General features: G+C 41.5%; 2 protein-coding genes across 6 annotated transcripts; one reads left to right on the top strand and one right to left on the bottom strand.

Moving 5' to 3' along the window:
* Nucleotides 1-217: 217 nt before the first annotated feature.
* LOC101880311 (uncharacterized) lies at nucleotides 218-10,321 on the top strand. 4 transcript variants are annotated; one of them, XM_031046529.2, is made up of 4 exons: nucleotides 3,509-3,988; nucleotides 4,591-4,791; nucleotides 6,178-6,284; nucleotides 6,443-10,321. In XM_031046529.2, the coding sequence occupies exon 4, from the start codon at nucleotides 6,443-6,445 to the stop codon at nucleotides 7,796-7,798; it is 1,356 nt and encodes a 451-aa protein (XP_030902389.2). In that variant the 5' UTR covers nucleotides 3,509-3,988; nucleotides 4,591-4,791; nucleotides 6,178-6,284; the 3' UTR covers nucleotides 7,799-10,321. The 4 variants fall into 4 exon arrangements, with proteins under 4 accessions (XP_033923195.1, XP_030902389.2, XP_033923194.1 ...); XM_034067304.1 differs by lacking the exons at nucleotides 3,509-3,988; nucleotides 6,178-6,284 and adding an exon at nucleotides 218-538; XM_034067303.1 differs by lacking the exon at nucleotides 6,178-6,284 and having other exon boundaries at nucleotides 3,510-3,988.
* Nucleotides 10,322-10,934: 613 nt separating this feature from the next.
* Nucleotides 10,935-18,625, bottom strand: FBXW2 (F-box and WD repeat domain containing 2). 2 transcript variants are annotated; one of them, XM_005146260.3, is made up of 7 exons: nucleotides 18,401-18,625; nucleotides 16,445-16,954; nucleotides 14,843-15,037; nucleotides 14,170-14,303; nucleotides 13,465-13,551; nucleotides 12,685-12,854; nucleotides 10,935-12,462 (listed from the first exon to the last, which is right to left on the bottom strand). In XM_005146260.3, exons 2-7 carry the CDS (start codon nucleotides 16,932-16,934, stop codon nucleotides 12,174-12,176), a joined length of 1,365 nt encoding a protein of 454 aa, XP_005146317.1. In that variant the 5' UTR covers nucleotides 16,935-16,954; nucleotides 18,401-18,625; the 3' UTR covers nucleotides 10,935-12,173. The 2 variants fall into 2 exon arrangements, with proteins under 2 accessions (XP_005146317.1, XP_030902388.1); XM_031046528.2 differs by lacking the exon at nucleotides 18,401-18,625 and having other exon boundaries at nucleotides 16,445-17,683.
* Nucleotides 18,626-18,666: the final 41 nt, after the last annotated feature.

Consider the following 18,666-nt stretch of genomic DNA (forward strand, 5'->3'; position numbering starts at 1 on the left):
CCTGTGCTATTCATCCCATGCGGGGCGCTCCCGGCACCGGCCGCCGCTTTGCTCCGGTTTTGCGCAGGGTCTCCCCCATAAACGCATCGGGGACCCCTCGACGGCTACGGTAGCGCCCGGCTCCGGGGCTGCGCTGACCCGCACGGTACGAGCCGTGCCTCGGTGCGCAAGCTGCAGGCCCGCCCCGGCAGAGGCGGGGTGCGCAGGGTCTGCCCCCCGTGCGCAGCCGCGGCACGGGTCAGTGGGGCTGGCACAGCATGGGGTGGGGGGGCCGGTGCTGGTGTGCAGTGGTGCCCCAGTGTCCTCCCCCCCCAGCCCCGATCCCGCAGGATGGAGGACGTGGGGAGCAGCGGCACATGAGGCACATCCGTGTGGTCACACCGCGGAGGGTGTCGGGCTGCGGCTGCTGCCCAGGATCCCGTGACCCGGCATCGCTTGCGAAAGAGGCTCAGAGGGCTCAGGACCTTATTTCCACTCAAGAAGTAACAAAGGAGACGTGCTCAGCTGTAGCATTGTTTTTGGGCACTGGTGCTTAACGGTAAGTTAAAGGTGTACGTTAATTGCACAACACAAGTTGTTGAAGTCACACCCTCCAAACCTGGAGTTTAATTTTAGATTTAAAGAGTGTGTACTTCCTTGCAAGAGCGGTTTCAGCCTGTGTTGTAGGCAGCGAAGCACCACACAGCTGCTCACTCACTACCTCCGTCCTCCTTCCCCAGCAGAACGGAGAAGAACGTCTGAAGAGCAAAAGTGAGACAAGCTGTGGGCTGACATAATTTAAGAGGTAAAGCAAAGCTGCATGCACAGGCAAAACAAGATAAGGAATTTACTGTTTCCCATCCTGAGGGTTTTAGCCATTTCCAGGGAAGCAGGACTCCATCACAGAACACTGATTTGGGAAGACTAATGCCATAATGCTGCATATCTCTCCCTCCTTCTTCCCACAGCTTTAACTGTTGCCACAACGTCTGGAACAGGCCTTTAGTTAGGCTGGTTCAGCAGTCCCAGCTGTGTCCCCTGCAGACTTGTGCTGCCTTATGCCTGGGAAAGGGAGGAGAGAGCAGCATGAGAAACAGAGGTGACCTTGACACTGTAAGCACTGTTCAACCTTAGATCAAACACCAGTGTGTTCAAAATTTGGTTGCAAATCTAAAACACAGCCCCTTACTATCTGATAAGAAAATTAACTGTGTCCCAGCTAAAACACGTGCAATGTGAAAGACATGCAGCTGAAAGAAGAGTCTTAAACTTCATGCCTGAGCAGTTCTTCCTCAAAGGGCACAATGTATGATTGTTTACAATAGCAGAAACTTACCATACGGGTGTACAGTGGATTATAGCGGAGAAGTTTATGACTGTACAGGAAAAGGTGTGGTTTGTCAGTTCCAATGGCACAAATTAAGTAGATGGCAACAGTGTCTGGCTTCTCTTCTTGTGTTTAGAATAGAAAGGATCAGCTTAAACATTTTTAGAGCAATATTTTAGGAATAGTGGGATAATAATGCACTCATCTGAACAGAGTCTGACTTTGGATTGTATGAGATAGGAAGGACACTGGTGTTTCAAAGAGTGTTCCTGAAAAAAAGATTAGCTTTCAAAAGATTAGCAACAGACAGTCTAGATATAGATGGTAAATTATTGTTAGTCTTTGGAATTTCTTATTTAGGTACCAGTTTGTTACTGTTGGTGAAAAGACATAAACCAGAGGATAGAGAATAACTTTTTTCTAAAAAATAAGAAATTAATAAGGCTATTTGTTAATGGTGACTTTTTAGTTAGGCCCTGGATAAACCAAGGATTAGGCTATTTATTCTTTGAATGCTCTTGAATCTAATACTAGTTATTAGGGACTGAAACTTTGCAGTCACATCCTCTCAGTTGTCCCCCATACTCACCCTAGGTAGGGAGATAATGTAGTAAGCTGAGAGTTATGAAAAATCAAACTCAGTGTAGGCATTGCAAAGATACTGAAATGAGAAGCATAGAAGGTCTTCAGCTGTCTCAGTGCAAAGAAAGCAAATGACAAAGGAAGGCCACAATGCAGAGAACATGTGAGGGAGATTAGACCTTGGAGTGGCTCTTGAGCTAAATTAGTGCTTTGTTCCACCTTCTCTTAAGGACAGTTCTAATTGTGGACGGCAAAGGAAAGATGATGCAAACAAAAGTTGGAAAATAGAAGTTGTACAGCAGAGGTAAAAACAATATTCTAAGTGGAAAGTGATACTGAATAATTTCCATTCCAAAATTCTAAGACACACAAGCTATTAAAGAACCTATAATGGGTGTTTAATAAATGTTCATGAGCATAGTGGTGCAGTGTGGGAAAAGAAAAGATGAGCGGTTCCTTGGTTTAAGGAGGGGAAAACCCCATGATTTAAATATATGTAAGTTTGTAAGTACAGTCATGGTCACACAAGGTTGTGGAGTGGGTTTTAGAAGGACTATGGCAAAAGAAATAAGAAGTGTGGTAAATTTGAGCAACCTGATGTACTGAAAAGTGTCCGACTCACAGCAGGGGCTGGAACTAGATGATCTTTAAAGGCCCTGTCCAACCCAAACCCTTCTGTGACGCTGTGATTCTAACTGGGGCAAGAGATCTTTATTAGTATGACTTTGCCAATGAAGAAAACACATTGTGTAATTGCACCTGGCTGAAAGACTGGCTAGATGTGTTAATCCTTGGCTGATGACAAGATTACATCTATCTGTGCAGTGTGATGCATCTGCAGAAAATATAATCCTGGCATGTGTTGAGAAATAAGGTTTCCAGCAATGATAAGGGCTTGTCGCTGTCACATACAAACAGACAAGGAGCAGAAACTTCTGGTCTCCTGTGATAGAGGTTAATTGAAACTGGGCCAACAGCGCAGAAGCAGCTGTGCAAAGAGTGTTTCTTAGGAAATGGTATTGGAACTGCCTGTCTCATTTAATGGAAAAGTAGGAGGTGATCTGACTGCAGTCCATAAATGCACTAGGGAGGAAGAAAGGCTCTTTACTATTAAAGGGAATACAGAAAAAGACCAAACTGGTGCCAGGTAACCATTGATGCCATTAGCTAAATTCAGTATTAAAGTAATGCTCTGTAATTTAGATCATGTTCTGTCTGAATAGTAATTGGAATTTTAAAAAAAACAAAACCAGAATGAATTATTGTTGTTATTCTCATTATAAAATAAACCCTTCTATATATGCTGGAAACATATTTTTGAAGTTAAAACTTGCCAAGTACTCTCTGTAGTGAGGGAACACAAATGTAATGCTTCTAATTAATCTGACTTTATATCTGACTACACATCTGTGCTGTTAATTCCAAGGGACAAAATTCATGGGTCATATGTTGGGAAAACCATTAATTTCATTCAAGTAATTACATACTTCTCTAAGATTCTGTGTTCTGGTGTGTCTTGAGTTCTATATTTTACTCTTTCTGCTTCTAGAATCTTCTGTTGTTTCAGATACCTCTCATACTTACTCATCTGTACCTACCTATTTTAATGAGGCCTACAGTATGTTACTAAAGAAACGATTGCTCAAGAAGCACTGATATATAGTACATTTTTCAAGTTCTCTTGAAGTCTGTGCATGAACTGTGGCTGTGTCAACATGCAGCATTCGATTCCAGCAGGAAATTAAGAAGCCTAAAAAAAGTCCCCTGAGTGCTTGGGTTTGATTTGCTTCAACAACCCCACACTCAAGTTTGTAATTTGTAAGTTAATGGGAGGCAACTGTGCTGTACCCAAGAGAAGGGAAACTTGTTTTTCCGGTAGGTGTGGCAGCTGTTACTGATATTAAGAACAGCAAGCATGGAAATGAAATGTATTGGCAAGGTATCGTACCAGCAGTTTTTGCTTCAGGGTTGTTCTCTTGCAGTTTCTCTTAAAAACATTAGGGTTTTTGCCTGGTTGCAATAAACAATCTATAGATTATACCTTAGCAAAAAATAAATGGAGGACTGAACAGAGCTTCACTCGTCTATCTGCTTTAAAAGGTACTTTTTCCATTCTGTTGTTCACTGCTCAAAACACTGTTGAAAAGATATAATTTGTTTCTTATTTATAACTAGCAAAAGAAGAAGAAACAACAGGTAATAAATGCAATTGTGTTATTTAATGTTGATAATGAATGATAATTCTCTAATAAAAACTATTTACAAGACTGAACAATATTTTAAATCATAAATAGATAAGACCGAGATAAAAGTGTTGAATATGACCTACTCTGTGTTGTGAGAACGGTGGGAATGAGAATGTTCAGGGGAAACATTTTGTTTAATGAAACCATTCATGTTTAATTGAAAGACTTAGAAAATTGAAGTTGTTCTCAGTCACAAATCTCAAGCAGAAAGTTGTGTAACAGTGTCAGTCTCTTACCCTCTATCTGCAGTTCTGCTCTAAATTGTAAGGACTTATTGGGGGGGATGTTTAGGAGTCAGTGCTGGCAGTTCTGCTTTGTGTCTAGTGTGATGTAGTGAGATTTCTGGTGTAAAGCCGTTGCTTAGTGGCTGGGAAAGCCTCTATAAATCGCATCAGCTTTGGCAAATGGGGCATTTTACCGAGTATGCTATGACGATAGTTCTCCTTTCTTTTTCAGGAAAGAGCAGTTGTGAAAATACTGCACATTTTTCTGAAGGCATGAACTGTTATTTTTTGCCTAAATTCGGTTGAGATTCAGAAGCTAGATTACTGTCTTCAAAAGCAAGGTTTTACCGGTCGGAAAACATTGTGTTTAAGCAGAACACGAGACTCCAGGGGGACTTTTCAACCCAAGTAGTGAAGTTGCCAAGGAATTCAGGTACCTCCAAAGTTATAAAGCTGACAAGTATGATATCTGGATCTTAACTATGGATTGAGGTTATTTCTAGTTTTGTACCTGTCTTTGAAAATGCTGGTTTCCTGTTCCATCACAAAACTGTATTGAGACAGAGGCTCTTAAAAGAGCCTTACACAATGTGTGAAATGGGGGGGGGGGGAAATGATCAGATTTGATTACTATTTTAGAATAAACTGAGTAATATGCTTTGGAAAAAACATTGTTAGATATTTATCCTGTGCATGCTCCCTGAAGATACTTAAATTAATAAGTATTTAAGCAAGTGATTTTATTAAGTCTTGAGAAGTGAAAATACAAGAAATACGTGGAACTTCCAATATCTGCCTCACCTATGACATTACTACCTGTTCTAGCTATAAAATATAAACTTAGAAATCTGGGCCTTTTAATGGTATGGTTTATTTTTTTCTCAGGAGCCGGCATTACGCAGTAATGATATGTCTATTAGAAACATTTCCTTCATCTTGTGCAGTTCAATCAGTTTATTGCAGCTGTCTGTGCTGCTCTTTTCTACCAGTCCAGTTTTCTGATCTAACATGTGTCTGATTAATCTGGGGCATTCTTGCAAGAATCTCTGTGGTACAAGCAGGCCTTTGATAAGATTTGCTGTCATGTTATGGATCATATTTGGATGCCTAAAGTTTAATTTGTAGGGGAAACTTCAATTTGGGCTGCATTTACACAAGTGACTGCTTGAAATTGCCAAGAGCTTCCTGTCAGGCATCAATGATCAGTAGCATGAGTGCTCCTAAAGGCTTTGGCCAGTTTCTGGGGGGCATCCAGTACTTGGGGATGGTTGTTCCTGCAGCAGCAAGAGTGTAAAACCTGACCCTCAAGCCATGCCAGGATCTGAGCCCTCACTAATGCAGTGTGAGGAGGCCCAGATTTCTAGCAAGCACAATATGAGGTGACATTTCCCTGCCTTGTACAGTGCAGAATAGGGTAGAGCTACTAAGAAGTCTTACATCTGCATAGGTTTCACCTGTCTCCTGCTGAATTGTATGAATTAACCTTCCACTGTATGTATTGTCTTATCTGTGCTGAACTGCAGGTTAGGGAATTTATGCATTAGCAATTGTATCTGGACCATCGTGCAATCCCCAGCTGCTTTGTTTTCAAGGAACTCAACTAATTCTGTATACATTTAATTTTTGTGTCTGCCGCTCACTTTTCTGTGAGAAGTCTGGTTCAGGGTTTTTTTCCCTGTATAATTTACATTTCCACCATGGGGAGGGAGGGGGAGGGAGAAAACTTCTGTTTAAACATTACTGCCTAATTGTTTAACTGGATATTCTGAAATGTGGATTACAGATAATAATGAATGCCTCCTTGTTCTCCTGTATACAGACCTGAATCATACTCTTTCACAGAATCCTCCACGTACAGAAACCATTCCACACATTGACATACAGAGGCATTCAGTGTTACATACACTATTGTGCAACCCACTGAAGGTGTGTTCTGTGATTGATTTTCATGAAAGCCCAGTAGCTGGGTCTCTGATGAAGTCAGTGCACAGTGCTACAGATTTGCCCCACGTCTTGTTTGTGAAGTTCTTGGGCAATGATCACGAGTCCATATGATCTCATACTACCTATTTTCTTTTCTACAGATGCGGCAGCATAAAGTGCAAGTCCAAAGAAATGTGCATCCACATTTAATTACATTCAGAATGTTGTGTGGTGGGAGAAAATCTTACTTTGCTGCTACTGTGTGCGTTGTTACACTAACTTCAATGATCACACTTTCTTATCTTAAGTTACAGAAACCTTCTCACCCGCCAAAAATAATTTATGAAGTTAGCAAATGTAGAGGGGAAATTACCAATAGCACAATAACACCATTAACAGATAACAGAACTTTTATTGTGTCCCCATACTTTGACAACAGAGAAAACAAAGTCACTCGTGTGATCGGGATTGTTCACCATGAAGATGTAAAAGAACTGTTCTGCTGGTTCTGCTGTCAGCCCGATGGAAAGATCTATGTATCAAAAGCAACAATCGATGTTCACTCAGATAGATTTGGGTTCCCTTACGGTGCAGCAGACATAGTTTGTTTGGAACCTGAGAACTGCGACCCAACGCATGTATCCATTCACCAGTCTCCACTTGGAAATATTGACCAGTTGCCAAGCTTTGAGATCAAAAACCGCAAGGCTGAGCCCTTCCCTGTTGACTTCACTGTGTGCATCTCTGCCATGTTTGGCCAATACAACAATGTCTTGCAGTTTATACAGAGCATGGAGATGTACAAGATTCTTGGGGTACAGAAGGTGGTGATCTATAAGAACAACTGCAGCCACCTGATGGAGAAAGTCTTGAGGTTATATATGGAAGAAGGAACTGTAGAGATAATTCCCTGGCCAATAAACTCGCACCTCAAGATTTCTCCTGAATGGCACTTCATGCATGATGGAACACACATTGGCTACTATGGACAAATCACAGCTCTAAATGACTGTATATACCGTAATATGCAGAGGAGCAAGTTTGTGGTTCTTACTGATGCTGACGAAATAATTCTTCCCCTTAAGCACCCAGACTGGAAAACCATGATGAGCAGCCTGCAGGAACAGAACCCAGGGACTGCTGTTTTCCTCTTTGAGAACCATATCTTCCCAGAAACTGTCTCCACTCCCATGTTCAACATCTCAGCTTGGAATACTGTGCCTGGTGTTAACATATTAAACCATGTTCACAGGGAGCCTGACAGGAAAGATGTAATAAATCCCAAGAAAATGATAGTTGATCCACGAAAAGTGATTCAGACTTCAGTCCACTCTGTTCTGCATGCTTATGGGAACAGTGTGAACGTTCCCATGGATGTTGCCCTCATTTATCACTGTCGGAAGCCCCTTCAAGCAAAACTTCCCAGAGAATCCCTCATCAGGGATACGACACTGTGGAGATACAACTCATCATTAATTATGAATGTTAACAGGGTTCTCTATCAAACTGTACTGTAAGCTCAAAAATGAAACCTCAGTCATAAGGAGGGAACATGAAGAGCTGCATGTTTTGTAGGGGAGGCATAAAACAGATATCACTTCCATGTGAACTTTAACTCTTACAGAGATTTAAACTAATGGCCTTTTAATGTGTTGTAGGAAGGTAAATGCATTTGATTTGTGAACTGAGGCATTGTACCTTGTAAGAGTTCACTGTGATCAAATACTGTCTAATGACTGAGTTCCTCAGGTAGTGTCTACTGCAACCTTTTAAGATGTGAGAGATGAGGCATAGTGAGAGCATAGCTCTTTTACATGCCTGTAACCGTGAAAGGGCATTATTCAAGCCATAGGAAGTGTCCATGCAGAAATCTGAAATTCAGTTTACCAATTTGCAGTTTTCTCCCTTTTCCTGTTCCCATCCTCATACATTTTAACTTGGACAATGAATTTGCAGACTTCCTGAAGAAGGAATTAATTGAGTTTTGGTTGTCTCTGAAGGACTTGGTGGTTAACAACATACAGCTGTGTGTAATGGTGCCTTTTAAAAGATGGCTTGGGACAGCATCTCCCAGATGAAGAGCATTAACACTCTAACCCATTATAATCACAAAGACAGGGTAAGCAAACCCACCACCTATTAACACTGGAGGTGTCAGTTGTTAAAGTTATTTCTTCTTAAGGGAAATGAGAATTCATAGCAGCACCATGAGTCATTTAATGATAGCAAGCATCAATGCAGATGGTATTCCTTCTGGAAAATGTAAAATGAGGTTATTTTCAACTAAGAAGAAATAAAAATGAGTATTTTTCAACTGATTCAAATAATGCAAAAGGCTGTGCAGAGTTTTCAACCAGTGTACAAAAAATAACAACTATGGTCTTTAATATTAATGTTGTTTAATTCTTGCAGTTTGTATGTCACTGTTTGGGTACAGAATGTTATGTGCCAAGTGAGTAAAAGGCAAACTAATAAATTGTGAAAATAATTGAGCAGAATCTACCAATTTCAATTGTAAAAAAATAACCTTTTATATTCTTGTAACTAGTGTTTGTTCAAGTGGTGATGTATTGTAACACTAAGCATAGCTGTTGCGGTTTTGCTGATCCAAATGGCTGCTCAGCTGGGGCTTTGACACATGTGATTTTAAGAAGAATGTTGATCCCTCCTGTTGCCCACAGCTGTTGTGAATTATGTACATGATAAGTACTGAGTTGTGTTGGAAAGCTTTAAAAGAGAGGCAAGGGCTACAGATTGATGTTGAAGAAACTGTGAACTGAAAAGGTGGCTGGTTTCCGGTGTAGAGATGGATGGATGAACAACTACTTATGATGTGTAACAGTTGTTTTCTTTTTCTGTGACCTTGAAGCCTCCTAACAAACTGCTTCTTCATGAAAATCAGACACCAGGTGGATTTTAGACCTTCATGTGATGGGTAAGTTAAATGATACTGTTTCCTTATATAGGTGTAAGGGTACAGAAGCTGCATTTTTTCCAACCCTTATCTAAAAACAGTACCACGTAGTTAGTAACTTCTGCCAAAGGGTCAGAAGGAAAGAAAAGCAAACAAAACCCATTTGTTCAGTGTAGTTTCACAATTTCAGTTTCTGGTTTTTAAATGCTATGTGCATTGTACTGATGGTGTAATGTATTAGAACATTCCTATAGGGGACATCTGGGGCAGCTGTAGTCTGATACTGGTATGTGACAGAGAAGTGTGTGTGAAAGCAGCTATACTTGTTTTAATTTCTACACTAACGTCATGTTTTCATTTGTTTTGAGCTGTCATTAGTGGGTTAGTATCATTAGCTTGCAAATGTCGAGTGGAACTTTCACTTGGAAGTCTTCAGGAGACAGTCTGTATATAACTGTTTGCTAATTGTGTTTATAACAATCATCAGCTGCTATGTAACAGGCTACAACTTCATTTGTAAAGCTAAAGGGGTAGAAGAGCAATGTTGTATGTATTGGATGCTTCTCATTGTGGTTTTCTGCTTGTATTCTCTGGTTAATGCTTCCCCACCCTATGCCTACCACCACTTTCCCACCATTCTCTCTGGAAAGTTGAATTCAGCTCTCAGATGCTTTATGCTTTGCCTCTCATGGGGCTTGCTTGTGTGTGTCAGTGTTTTGTACTGGGGAACTCAACGTTGGACTTGGATGTGGCTTTGAGCACAGAACAGAGGTGCAGAATCCCTTTGCTTTGGCATCTAGCTGTGTACATGTTAGTACAGCTGAGTGTAGTTGGGCACCTGTGTCACAAGGGCATATTGCTAAATTTGTTGTGCAATAGCATTCCCAGGTCCTTTCCTGTAAAGCTGGTTTCCATGTAGTTGGCTCCGACCTGCCTGTTGTGTGGGATGACTGTGTCTTGGGTGAAGGAGTTGCTTTGGCCTAACTTCATGAGATGTCTGTCAGCTTACTTGTCCAGTTTGTTGAGACGCTCAGAATTAGGATCCCCGTTCTCTTGCATATTGATTGCTTGCTCTTCCCATGGTTTCCCTTTTCCCTCCAAATAAATCAGTATTGTTGGTAACCTGCTGAGACTGCATCATGAAGGTCACTATTAATCAGTTCTAGCCCCCAAAGAACACTTCCAGTAAGTGGTTTGCAATGTTTTACAGGTGGTTCATCACCACATGGCTCCTTTAGAGTTAACTGAGGTACAGCACCCATCATACACAGTATAGTTACACCCACATTAAGAATGAGAACTGAGTTTCAAGGAAAGTTATAGAACCTGTTTCATGTAAGCTTTCACTTCCGACTGAGAAAACAAAAGCTCATTTGTGCCCCAGTGAAGGCTGTGTATGTGGCTTCCAGTTGGGAAAATCCTTGACTACAAACACATTTGAAAAGTAAGTTCATGTCAATAAGGGTGGAAAACAGTTGAGACTAGCATTGTATTCAAGAGACACTGCTTCACTGTAACTTCGTACAATTCCAACCGCATCACCCAAATGCTTACTCTTGCATGTAAGAATTTCCCTTTCATTGGGGTAATTTATATTGTATACATTCGGGAACATTGGCCTTTGTTCAGTGCTAAGTATGGAATTAGGTTTTCTTGGATAGTGGGAAGAAAAAAAAATCACACAATAGTGATGCCAGGCAGTTCAGGCAGTTCCAGGTTTTCAAGGATTTGAGCCAATCTTCATGAAAATTCATGTTTTCAATTTGTGAAAACAAAGAAAGACATTAAGGGGACATTTTATTGTAAGGGAGAAGGGGAAACCAACCTAAAGCATTTCTAAACCAGGTGTTGTCATACATACAGCTTTTAAGTACATGTCAAATACCACAAAAGTATGTGGACAGGCATTTGCTACTCGATAGTTGACTGGTGTGTACATCAGGTCTCCTATGATGATCAAAGCAAAAGACCTTTTCCTGCTCCTATACTTCAGACTTTTACTTCTTATTTTCCCCCAGAGATGTGGCATTCTCACTGTTATTTGCCCCCACTTTCCAAACCTAGATGTAGCAACTACTTGAAGTGCAGGATTATCTTAAATGTAATGTCTGGAAAGAATGAATGGCTGCTAGGTATCATTTAGTATAAGAGAGTGATGCTGTAGAGATAGAACTCAGATGAATGGGAAGATGATGTTCAACCTCCCTGTGAACTAAATTATGTTCTCACACAAACTATAGGAAATGTGGCCTATAAAAATACTGGTCAAGCCATTCTGAGTTACCATCAGCAAATATGATGAATACCCAGAGGTTCTCTAAGGTTGTGATGGCAAGCTCTATCAGACAGATGGAAAGGTGGTTCATTTTCACTGAGGAGAGTTCACATTGACATGTTCCCAAACTTAAATTATTATAGTTAGCATCTGATCCTAGTTAAAGAACTCACTTGATTCCTTTATTTCAAAGGCTAAGTATTTAAAGCTATCATTAGGAAAAAACATTTTGAAGAGAAGGATGCTGGAGAGAGAAAGGGTTTGCCGTCTTCCCATTTGCAGTGAGCAGCCATGCACTGTAACCAGTATTTGCTGTTACATGTACACAAGCCTATGGTTCTAAAATAGTAGCTTCACCTCCTGTTTCAACATCAAAAAATAGATCAGAAGTCAGGTCAAGCACTACTTCATTTCAATCTCAGTGGTGGATTTGAATGGTTTAAATGTTACAAGCTATGCTCCAGAGCCCAGATAGGTATGTTTAAACATGAGTACAGACAGAATTTTGTGGTGAATACTGTTGGCATGCTGTATTGCATTATGTCCAAAACAACCCATTCCCAAATGCCCAAATAAAAGTAAGTGATTGTGCATTGCATGATGATACCATTAGGTGTGCAACTTTGGTTCATGCAAAGTCTCATTTTATGGACACGCTGCTGATAGTCCACAGATTCCTGAAGATGCTGCACATGTGAGTGGCTCAGCCATGTTCTTTCCATAACACCAAATGGATACTATGGTCTGGCATACTGGTGGCAAAAACCAAGCCCATGTCATTTTGTCCATTAAGTCCATTTAACCAAGACATTTCACCAGCCAAAAAGCTTGAGCCTCTCTTAGATTTTCTGTACTCTGGTAGAGGCCAGCGGCTTATCAGTTTTTCTGTCCTCAAGTCCATTATATACAGGTATCTGTTATCAAACAGTAGAGCAAATATCTCTCCAAAGCCCAGCAAGGAAACATTTGAGAAGTCAGGAGGCTTGATAACCCTAGAAGACAAGAGAACATTGTATTAACAGGTGGTAAATTAGAATTAAACCTGGCAATACGTGTAGAGGAAGAGGTTTACAGAATTTGCATCAATATTCAGCCTATATCTAAAATTATTAAAATTAGTATGTTCCACTTCTCATTTATTTAAATAGAGATATTCAATAAATATATTTTCTACTTCTTATTTAAAGACAACTAAGTCTTAAACAAAGATTTACCTGAGAATATCATAGCTGGCAAAGTCCCACTGGTATAATCCTAGGGCTGAACTGCACACTATGTATTTGCCATCAAAGTGCAGCCTGGGCTGTAGGGAGATGCTGCGATCCTCAGAAACAGACAGTGTTTTTAAGCATTTGCAGTTTATTTCCCTTCCAATAGGCCAAATCTACAATTAAAACAGAGTTTAAGGCCATAAAACATTTCTGTTACAAACAGTTACACAGAGCAAGCCTCACAGTCTCTCTTTAAGCATCAGGTAAATGTGAGCATATTTCCTCAGAAGTACTTATTTCCTTTAGGGAGGAACATCAGTTCTGTGACTCATCTTACAGTGTTGCAATATGTGATGTTTCTAGCCTAAAAAAACCCCAGTGAAAATGGGCACTTTAAAGAACAAATCAACCATCCCATTGGACAAAAACGTGTCTCAGTTGTGAAGCACATCCATAGCCACAAACTACAGCACTCTCCCACACAAAAGTCCCCAGCCATAACAGTACTTGCAGTTAAGTGCTTTGCTGTCAAGTTAGCACATTAAGCCTGCACTGAAAGCACTTGTTTTTTGCATTACCATTCATGTAGAGCTATGATTTAAATCTAAATGTGAAGGAAAGCATTGAAAGGTTAGCTTCCAAAGAGCTGCTTGTCTTGTAAACAACTTTACAAGCAGGGAATGCAGGAGAAAATAAAGCTTTATATTATTTGTAAACTCCAGCAAAGCACTCAAGCATTTCTCTCAGTACTGAAATTATGTATGTATGAGATATGGTACACACCTTGATTTCATACTTATCTGCACTTAGAAGAATATAATCCCCAGGACTATGCATAAGAGATTTGACTTTGCACTTCTGCAAAACTACCTGTAATTGAAGGATGTAATTATTTATGTTGATGCTGTTAAATAACCAAACTTTCATTTGCATTTTTCATTTAATTGACAACATGCATTCTGTACTCTTGTCTAAAGGCAATTATAATACTTTTAGCTGCTGAAGGGAACCCACAGTTTACACTTTTCTTGTTCCTACTACTGACAACTTAAAATAAGCAAACATATGTACTTCACCTCTAGAAGGACCCCCCCATCTTCCAGTTCTGAAATACTCTGAACTGAAATACTGTTTCTTGACTTCACAACACTTCTCATGCTCAGATTTTAGTTATCACGATAATTTAGTTCTTCTACATTATTTTTAAAGTAGATTTCTTTCAGAACCATTTTTCTTACTCGGTCTTTGAACCAAGAACTGATTCCTAATGTTATTGCACCTGCTTTGAAATTCTAATATCTTCAATGGTCTGAAAGGTTTAATTACAGCTTCTTTCAGTGTTTTTTCTGCTGTATTTTGCAGTATTTCCTGAAGTTCTGCGGATTCTACACCTACATGCAGGGTTAAGATTAGGAAACAGAAACTTGGAACTTGTTACAAACTTACTGCAAGTGTTTTGCAAGATTAATTGAAAATCATTATTCCCACCTTAGTGACCCATTCTGTGTGTCCAGTGAGGGTATTCAGGCACGTTCCTGTTGATAAGGCCCATACTTTCACAGTGAAGTCTGCAGAGCCACTGACCAGAATATCAAGTTCATCATTGTAATCCACACTGAAAACTACAAGCAAAAAGGGTATTGATGAGGAAGACCAGTCTCTGTGCCCATGGTTTTCTGTGAGACATTAACTAGTAGCCTCTATATGAATTTAGTAGCCTCTAAATTCATATGCTACTGCAGCTCTGTTGTTCTTGAATTGTAGACATGAATGGTTGCTCCGGATTCCTAAGTTTACATCACAAAATGACTGTTTTTGTCCAAATTAAGAGTATGTACATCAGTGGTTCCTTTATGGTTGAATTATGGCAAAGCATAATTTAAGATAGCTCCTATTTTAAGAGTTCTAGTAAATCAATTCCAGCGGGATTAGTACATTTGATATATCTCATTACTCACAGGGGAACAGACCTACAGCTGAGTTGAAGATAATTTGCAGTAGAGGACAGAGAAATTAATTATGAGGGAAATGCAAGTAACAGACTTGGGACAGAGCCTAAAAGAAAAGGTATTGTGTAAAGAGCTAACTTACATTGTAATTTGTTTGATGACGATGTTTGTTACTTGACTGGTGAAATTACAACTTGAAAAGCTCAACATACCTGCACCAGTATGTCCTCTAAAATGCTGTGTCTTTGCCCCAGAGCTCCATTCCCAACAGGCTACTGTGTTATCAAAAGATCCTGTTACAAGCTTTTGTTCATCAAACTTCACTGCAGCACAAGTGTGTGTCTGGATACCGTATATGCACTGTCCTGTGCTTACATCCCACAGTTTTGCAGACAAGTCATCTGATCCTACAATATAAAAGAATAGGGTAACTGGAAGTGGAGTAAATAGTATTTCCAATTCTTTACTCATCTTCTACATTTGTCTCAAATTTTTATGGGATCACAGAATGGTTATGACTGGAAGGGACCCCTGGAGGTCAGCTCTTCAAACCCCCCCTACCCAAACTGGTTGCCCAGGACCATAACCAGGCTTCTGAATATGTCTAAGGATGAATGCTCTCCCATCTCCCTGGGTAACCTGTGCTCAATCACTATCGCAGTAAAAAAGGCATTTTAGAGGGAACCTCCTGTGTTTCAGCTTGTGTCCACTGCTTCTTGTCCCCTCACTGGGTACCACTGAAAAGAGCCTGCCTCCTTCTCTACACCCTCACTTAATGTATTTATGTACATTGATAACATCCTCTCTGAGCCTTCTCTTCTTTAGGATAAAACATCACAGCCCTCTGAGCCTTTCTTCATATGAAAGATGCTCCAGTCCCTTCTTTGTCTTCATGGCTTTTTGTTGGACTCTCCAGAGTGGCTGTGTCTCTTTTCTAGCCCAGAACTGGACACAGTACTCCAGGTGTAGCCTCAGTAGTCTGACTGCAGGAGAAGGAGCACGCCTTTCACCTGCTGCCAACACTCCTAAAGCAACCCGGGATACTGTTGGCCTTTGCAGCAAGGGCACATTGGTGGCTCAACTTCATATCCATCAGGGCCCCCCTTGGTCCTTTTTGCCAAGCTGCTTTGCAGCTGGGTGGTCCCCAGCATATACTGGTGCCATGGGGTATCCTGTCCCCAGAGTTCATTTTCTTTTCTGAATATGCTCTGGCAGCATCTTAGTTCCTATTCTTCCATACTCAAGGTTTTGAATTTGTTCTGGCTGTATTTTTAAGTTCAAACTGAAATCTTGAAGTCTGCAGTCCTCAGGGAGAAAGATGAAATTATGATTACAAGTTGGCCTAGTAGCAAGTTTAATTGTTACAGGTCTTCATACAAGCTCTTGTGTTAAAAGCTGCAAGTGCTTACAGACTGTGTCAGAGAAACTGTCTTGTTTCAAGGAAGAAAACAGCCTTTTCCTGCCACACCTTCAGAGACTGCAGCGATCACGTAGCCCAAACAAGGCTCCCTTAACTGGAAGTTACCCTCTAAGAGAACTAACTTATCTTTATTTCTCAAATCTGAAGCATGAAACCTGCTGTTAATGGGTTTTGAGCCAACAAAGAAATTGATTTCCTTTTTTTTTCTATTAAAGTTACCTACTGGTTCTATTGGTGAGCCAGGGGCTACAGAAACCAGGAAAAAAAAAGAAGTAATGTTGCATCATCTTAACCTGTGTGGGCACTATGGAAATAATCTGGCAAAGGAAAAGTAAATTGTCATTAATCATATGAGGAGGTGACAAATGTAAGACTCCAAGTTTTCTGTCCTTACCTGTACACAGAAGTCCATCCTTATAGTAAAGTGCATATACTCTGGCACTGTGTCCAATTAAAGAGGATGTCTCAAAGGCTTCGTGGTCCTTCAGCTGCTTCATCCTTAAAATAGCCTTTAGGTAAACCTTCTTCCAATGTAGAGGATCCTGAACAGAGTCATCTATTTGCCAACCCAAATTCTTACATGCAGTCTGCCACACCTCTGTACAGGCACTTATAACCTTGTTCCACTGCTTAGAGACGAGGCAACATGTGAGTAAAGTCTGAGGATCAAGCCATTTTAACAGATAAAAACTAAGCTCCAATGGAAGAAGCTTGAGGAAGTCCCTCTTGAGGAGAATCTCTAGATTATTGGAGAGGTGCCTGAGCTGGACTGCTCCACTCAAGCTAATCAGGTGATCCAGAGTTTCATTTTTCTGCAAGTCCGTCAGAGAAAGAAATGTAATAGAAATGTTATCAAGCCATGCTTCAAAGTCCTTTTTCTCCATAAGGTTATGGAAAAATTTACCTGTGATACATCAAAATACTGTATTAGTTCTGTTCAGAAAACAAGGTAAGCATCACATCTTTATTACTGGTACATCAGTATTCCAAATGGCATGTTAACATACAGGCAGAAGTTACCAAACACATTTTAAGATATACATGAGACCAGGACTAACAATTTGCATGTGCTCTCAACTATCAGTTGTCCCACATCAGACCTAGAAGTGAACTGTACGGAGTAGTGAATGCTGGTGTTCGTTATGAATGGTAACAGCTTTCTTGTCCTAGGTTAACGCTTTCAAATCCAGAATCATAGAATAGTTAGGGTTGGAAAGGACCTTAAGATCATCCAGATCCAACCCCCCTGCCATGGGCAGGGACATTGCCCGTAATAAACACTGTCTTATGGTTTACTGATGGATAATACTGGTAAATGGAAGAAATTAAAGCATTATAAGCAGAGTGATGAGCTAGCTGCTGACAGAACTTATTCATACCTGTGTCCAGAACTATTTTAAAGACAAAGCAGGTAACTTTGTGCTTAAAATGAAGTTGCAGAATAGATACAGAGAGGTGTCTGAAAGACTGTGTTGAACGATAGGTTGGCCATCTTTCTAGTTGCCTTGTGTAATATAGGTTATGCTGGTCTAAGATCACTTTTGACATGTTTGCACTGTTTTGACTTAAAACACTTCTATTTATTTTAATTCCTATTTGGTTGGGGGGCTTTACCTATTTTACCAGGTTATTTTTAATGAAAAGAATTAACTTTGAAACTGAAGGTCTGAAATGCCACCTCCTGAACTACACAGTCTGTTTGCATTTGGAGTTCCTACAATAAGCTGGGACAGGACAAACGTGAGGCGAGTTACAAAGCCATAGTTATTCCTTTTCCCTGGGAGATGTAATTCTGTTTATTAGACTGGCTGACTTTAATTCATAGAGGCTCCCAAACCCAAAGAACTGAGGACTCTGCATCGGAGTCTGTGTTGTGTCTATTCCTATACAGACTTTTTACCTTCACAGAGTGAGATCTTAGAGTGCACCTCTTAACGTGGCACAGTAGAACAGAAAGTGCAGCCTTTGCTATGCACGGCACACGCACAAGGTGCTGGGGGTCAAACGCACTGAAACAGCCGTTTCTATCAGGTCGCAAAGTTCGTACCGTAGCTCCTACAGCTGACAGCACTTACCGGCTGTGCTCAGCACAGGGGCAGAGAACAGACCGGCTGTGCTATTTAAAACACACACAAACTGCCCTCGGGCTCCCTACGAACGAACCGCACTGAGCTCCAAGGGAAGCCGATACCGAGCTCAGCATGCGGTGAGGCCCCGGCGCTGAGCTCCGTGCCCACGGCTCGGTCCTCGCTGCCCCGCTCCGCCTCCCCCGCCCGCTCCCAGGCAGCCCCGCACGCCACAGGCAGGGCCGAGGCGGGTGCCGGAGCTGCCCCGCGGCCGCGGCGCTCACCTCAGGTACCGGCCAGGAGCGGGGCGTCCTTCAGCAGGCGGCAGCCGCCGCGGCCCCCCCGAGCCCGGTCCGGGCTGGGGCTCCCCCGCGGCCATCGCTCCCTCAGCCGGACGGGCCCGCACCGCTCGCTGCGGGGTCAGGGTCGGGCCGGGCCCGCTCCGGGGGAACCGCCGGTACCTGAGGGACGGCGCTGCCCGGGACCCGCGGCGCTCCGTGCGCGGCAGCTTCCGGCGCACCTCGGGCTCGTCATCGCTCCTGCCGCCGCT

Source organism: Melopsittacus undulatus, chromosome 11 (assembly GCF_012275295.1).
Source record: "Melopsittacus undulatus isolate bMelUnd1 chromosome 11, bMelUnd1.mat.Z, whole genome shotgun sequence".
In the NCBI taxonomy this organism is placed as follows: Eukaryota; Metazoa; Chordata; class Aves; order Psittaciformes; family Psittaculidae; genus Melopsittacus; species Melopsittacus undulatus.

Excerpts from the sequence above, each read along its gene's own strand:
- LOC101880311 (XM_034067304.1), top strand. The coding sequence starts at position 6,443 with ATGCGGCAGCATAAAGTGCAAGTCCAAAGAAATGTGCATCCACATTTA.
- FBXW2 (XM_005146260.3), bottom strand. The coding sequence starts at position 16,934 with ATGGAGAAAAAGGACTTTGAAGCATGGCTTGATAACATTTCTATTACA. Across the intron at positions 13,552-14,169 it reads ACACAGAATGGGTCACTAAG|GTAGTTTTGCAGAAGTGCAA; the intron begins GTGGGAATAATG and ends CTTCAATTACAG. Across the intron at positions 12,855-13,464 it reads CAGATAAGTATGAAATCAAG|ATTTGGCCTATTGGAAGGGA; the intron begins GTGTGTACCATA and ends TTTTAATTGTAG.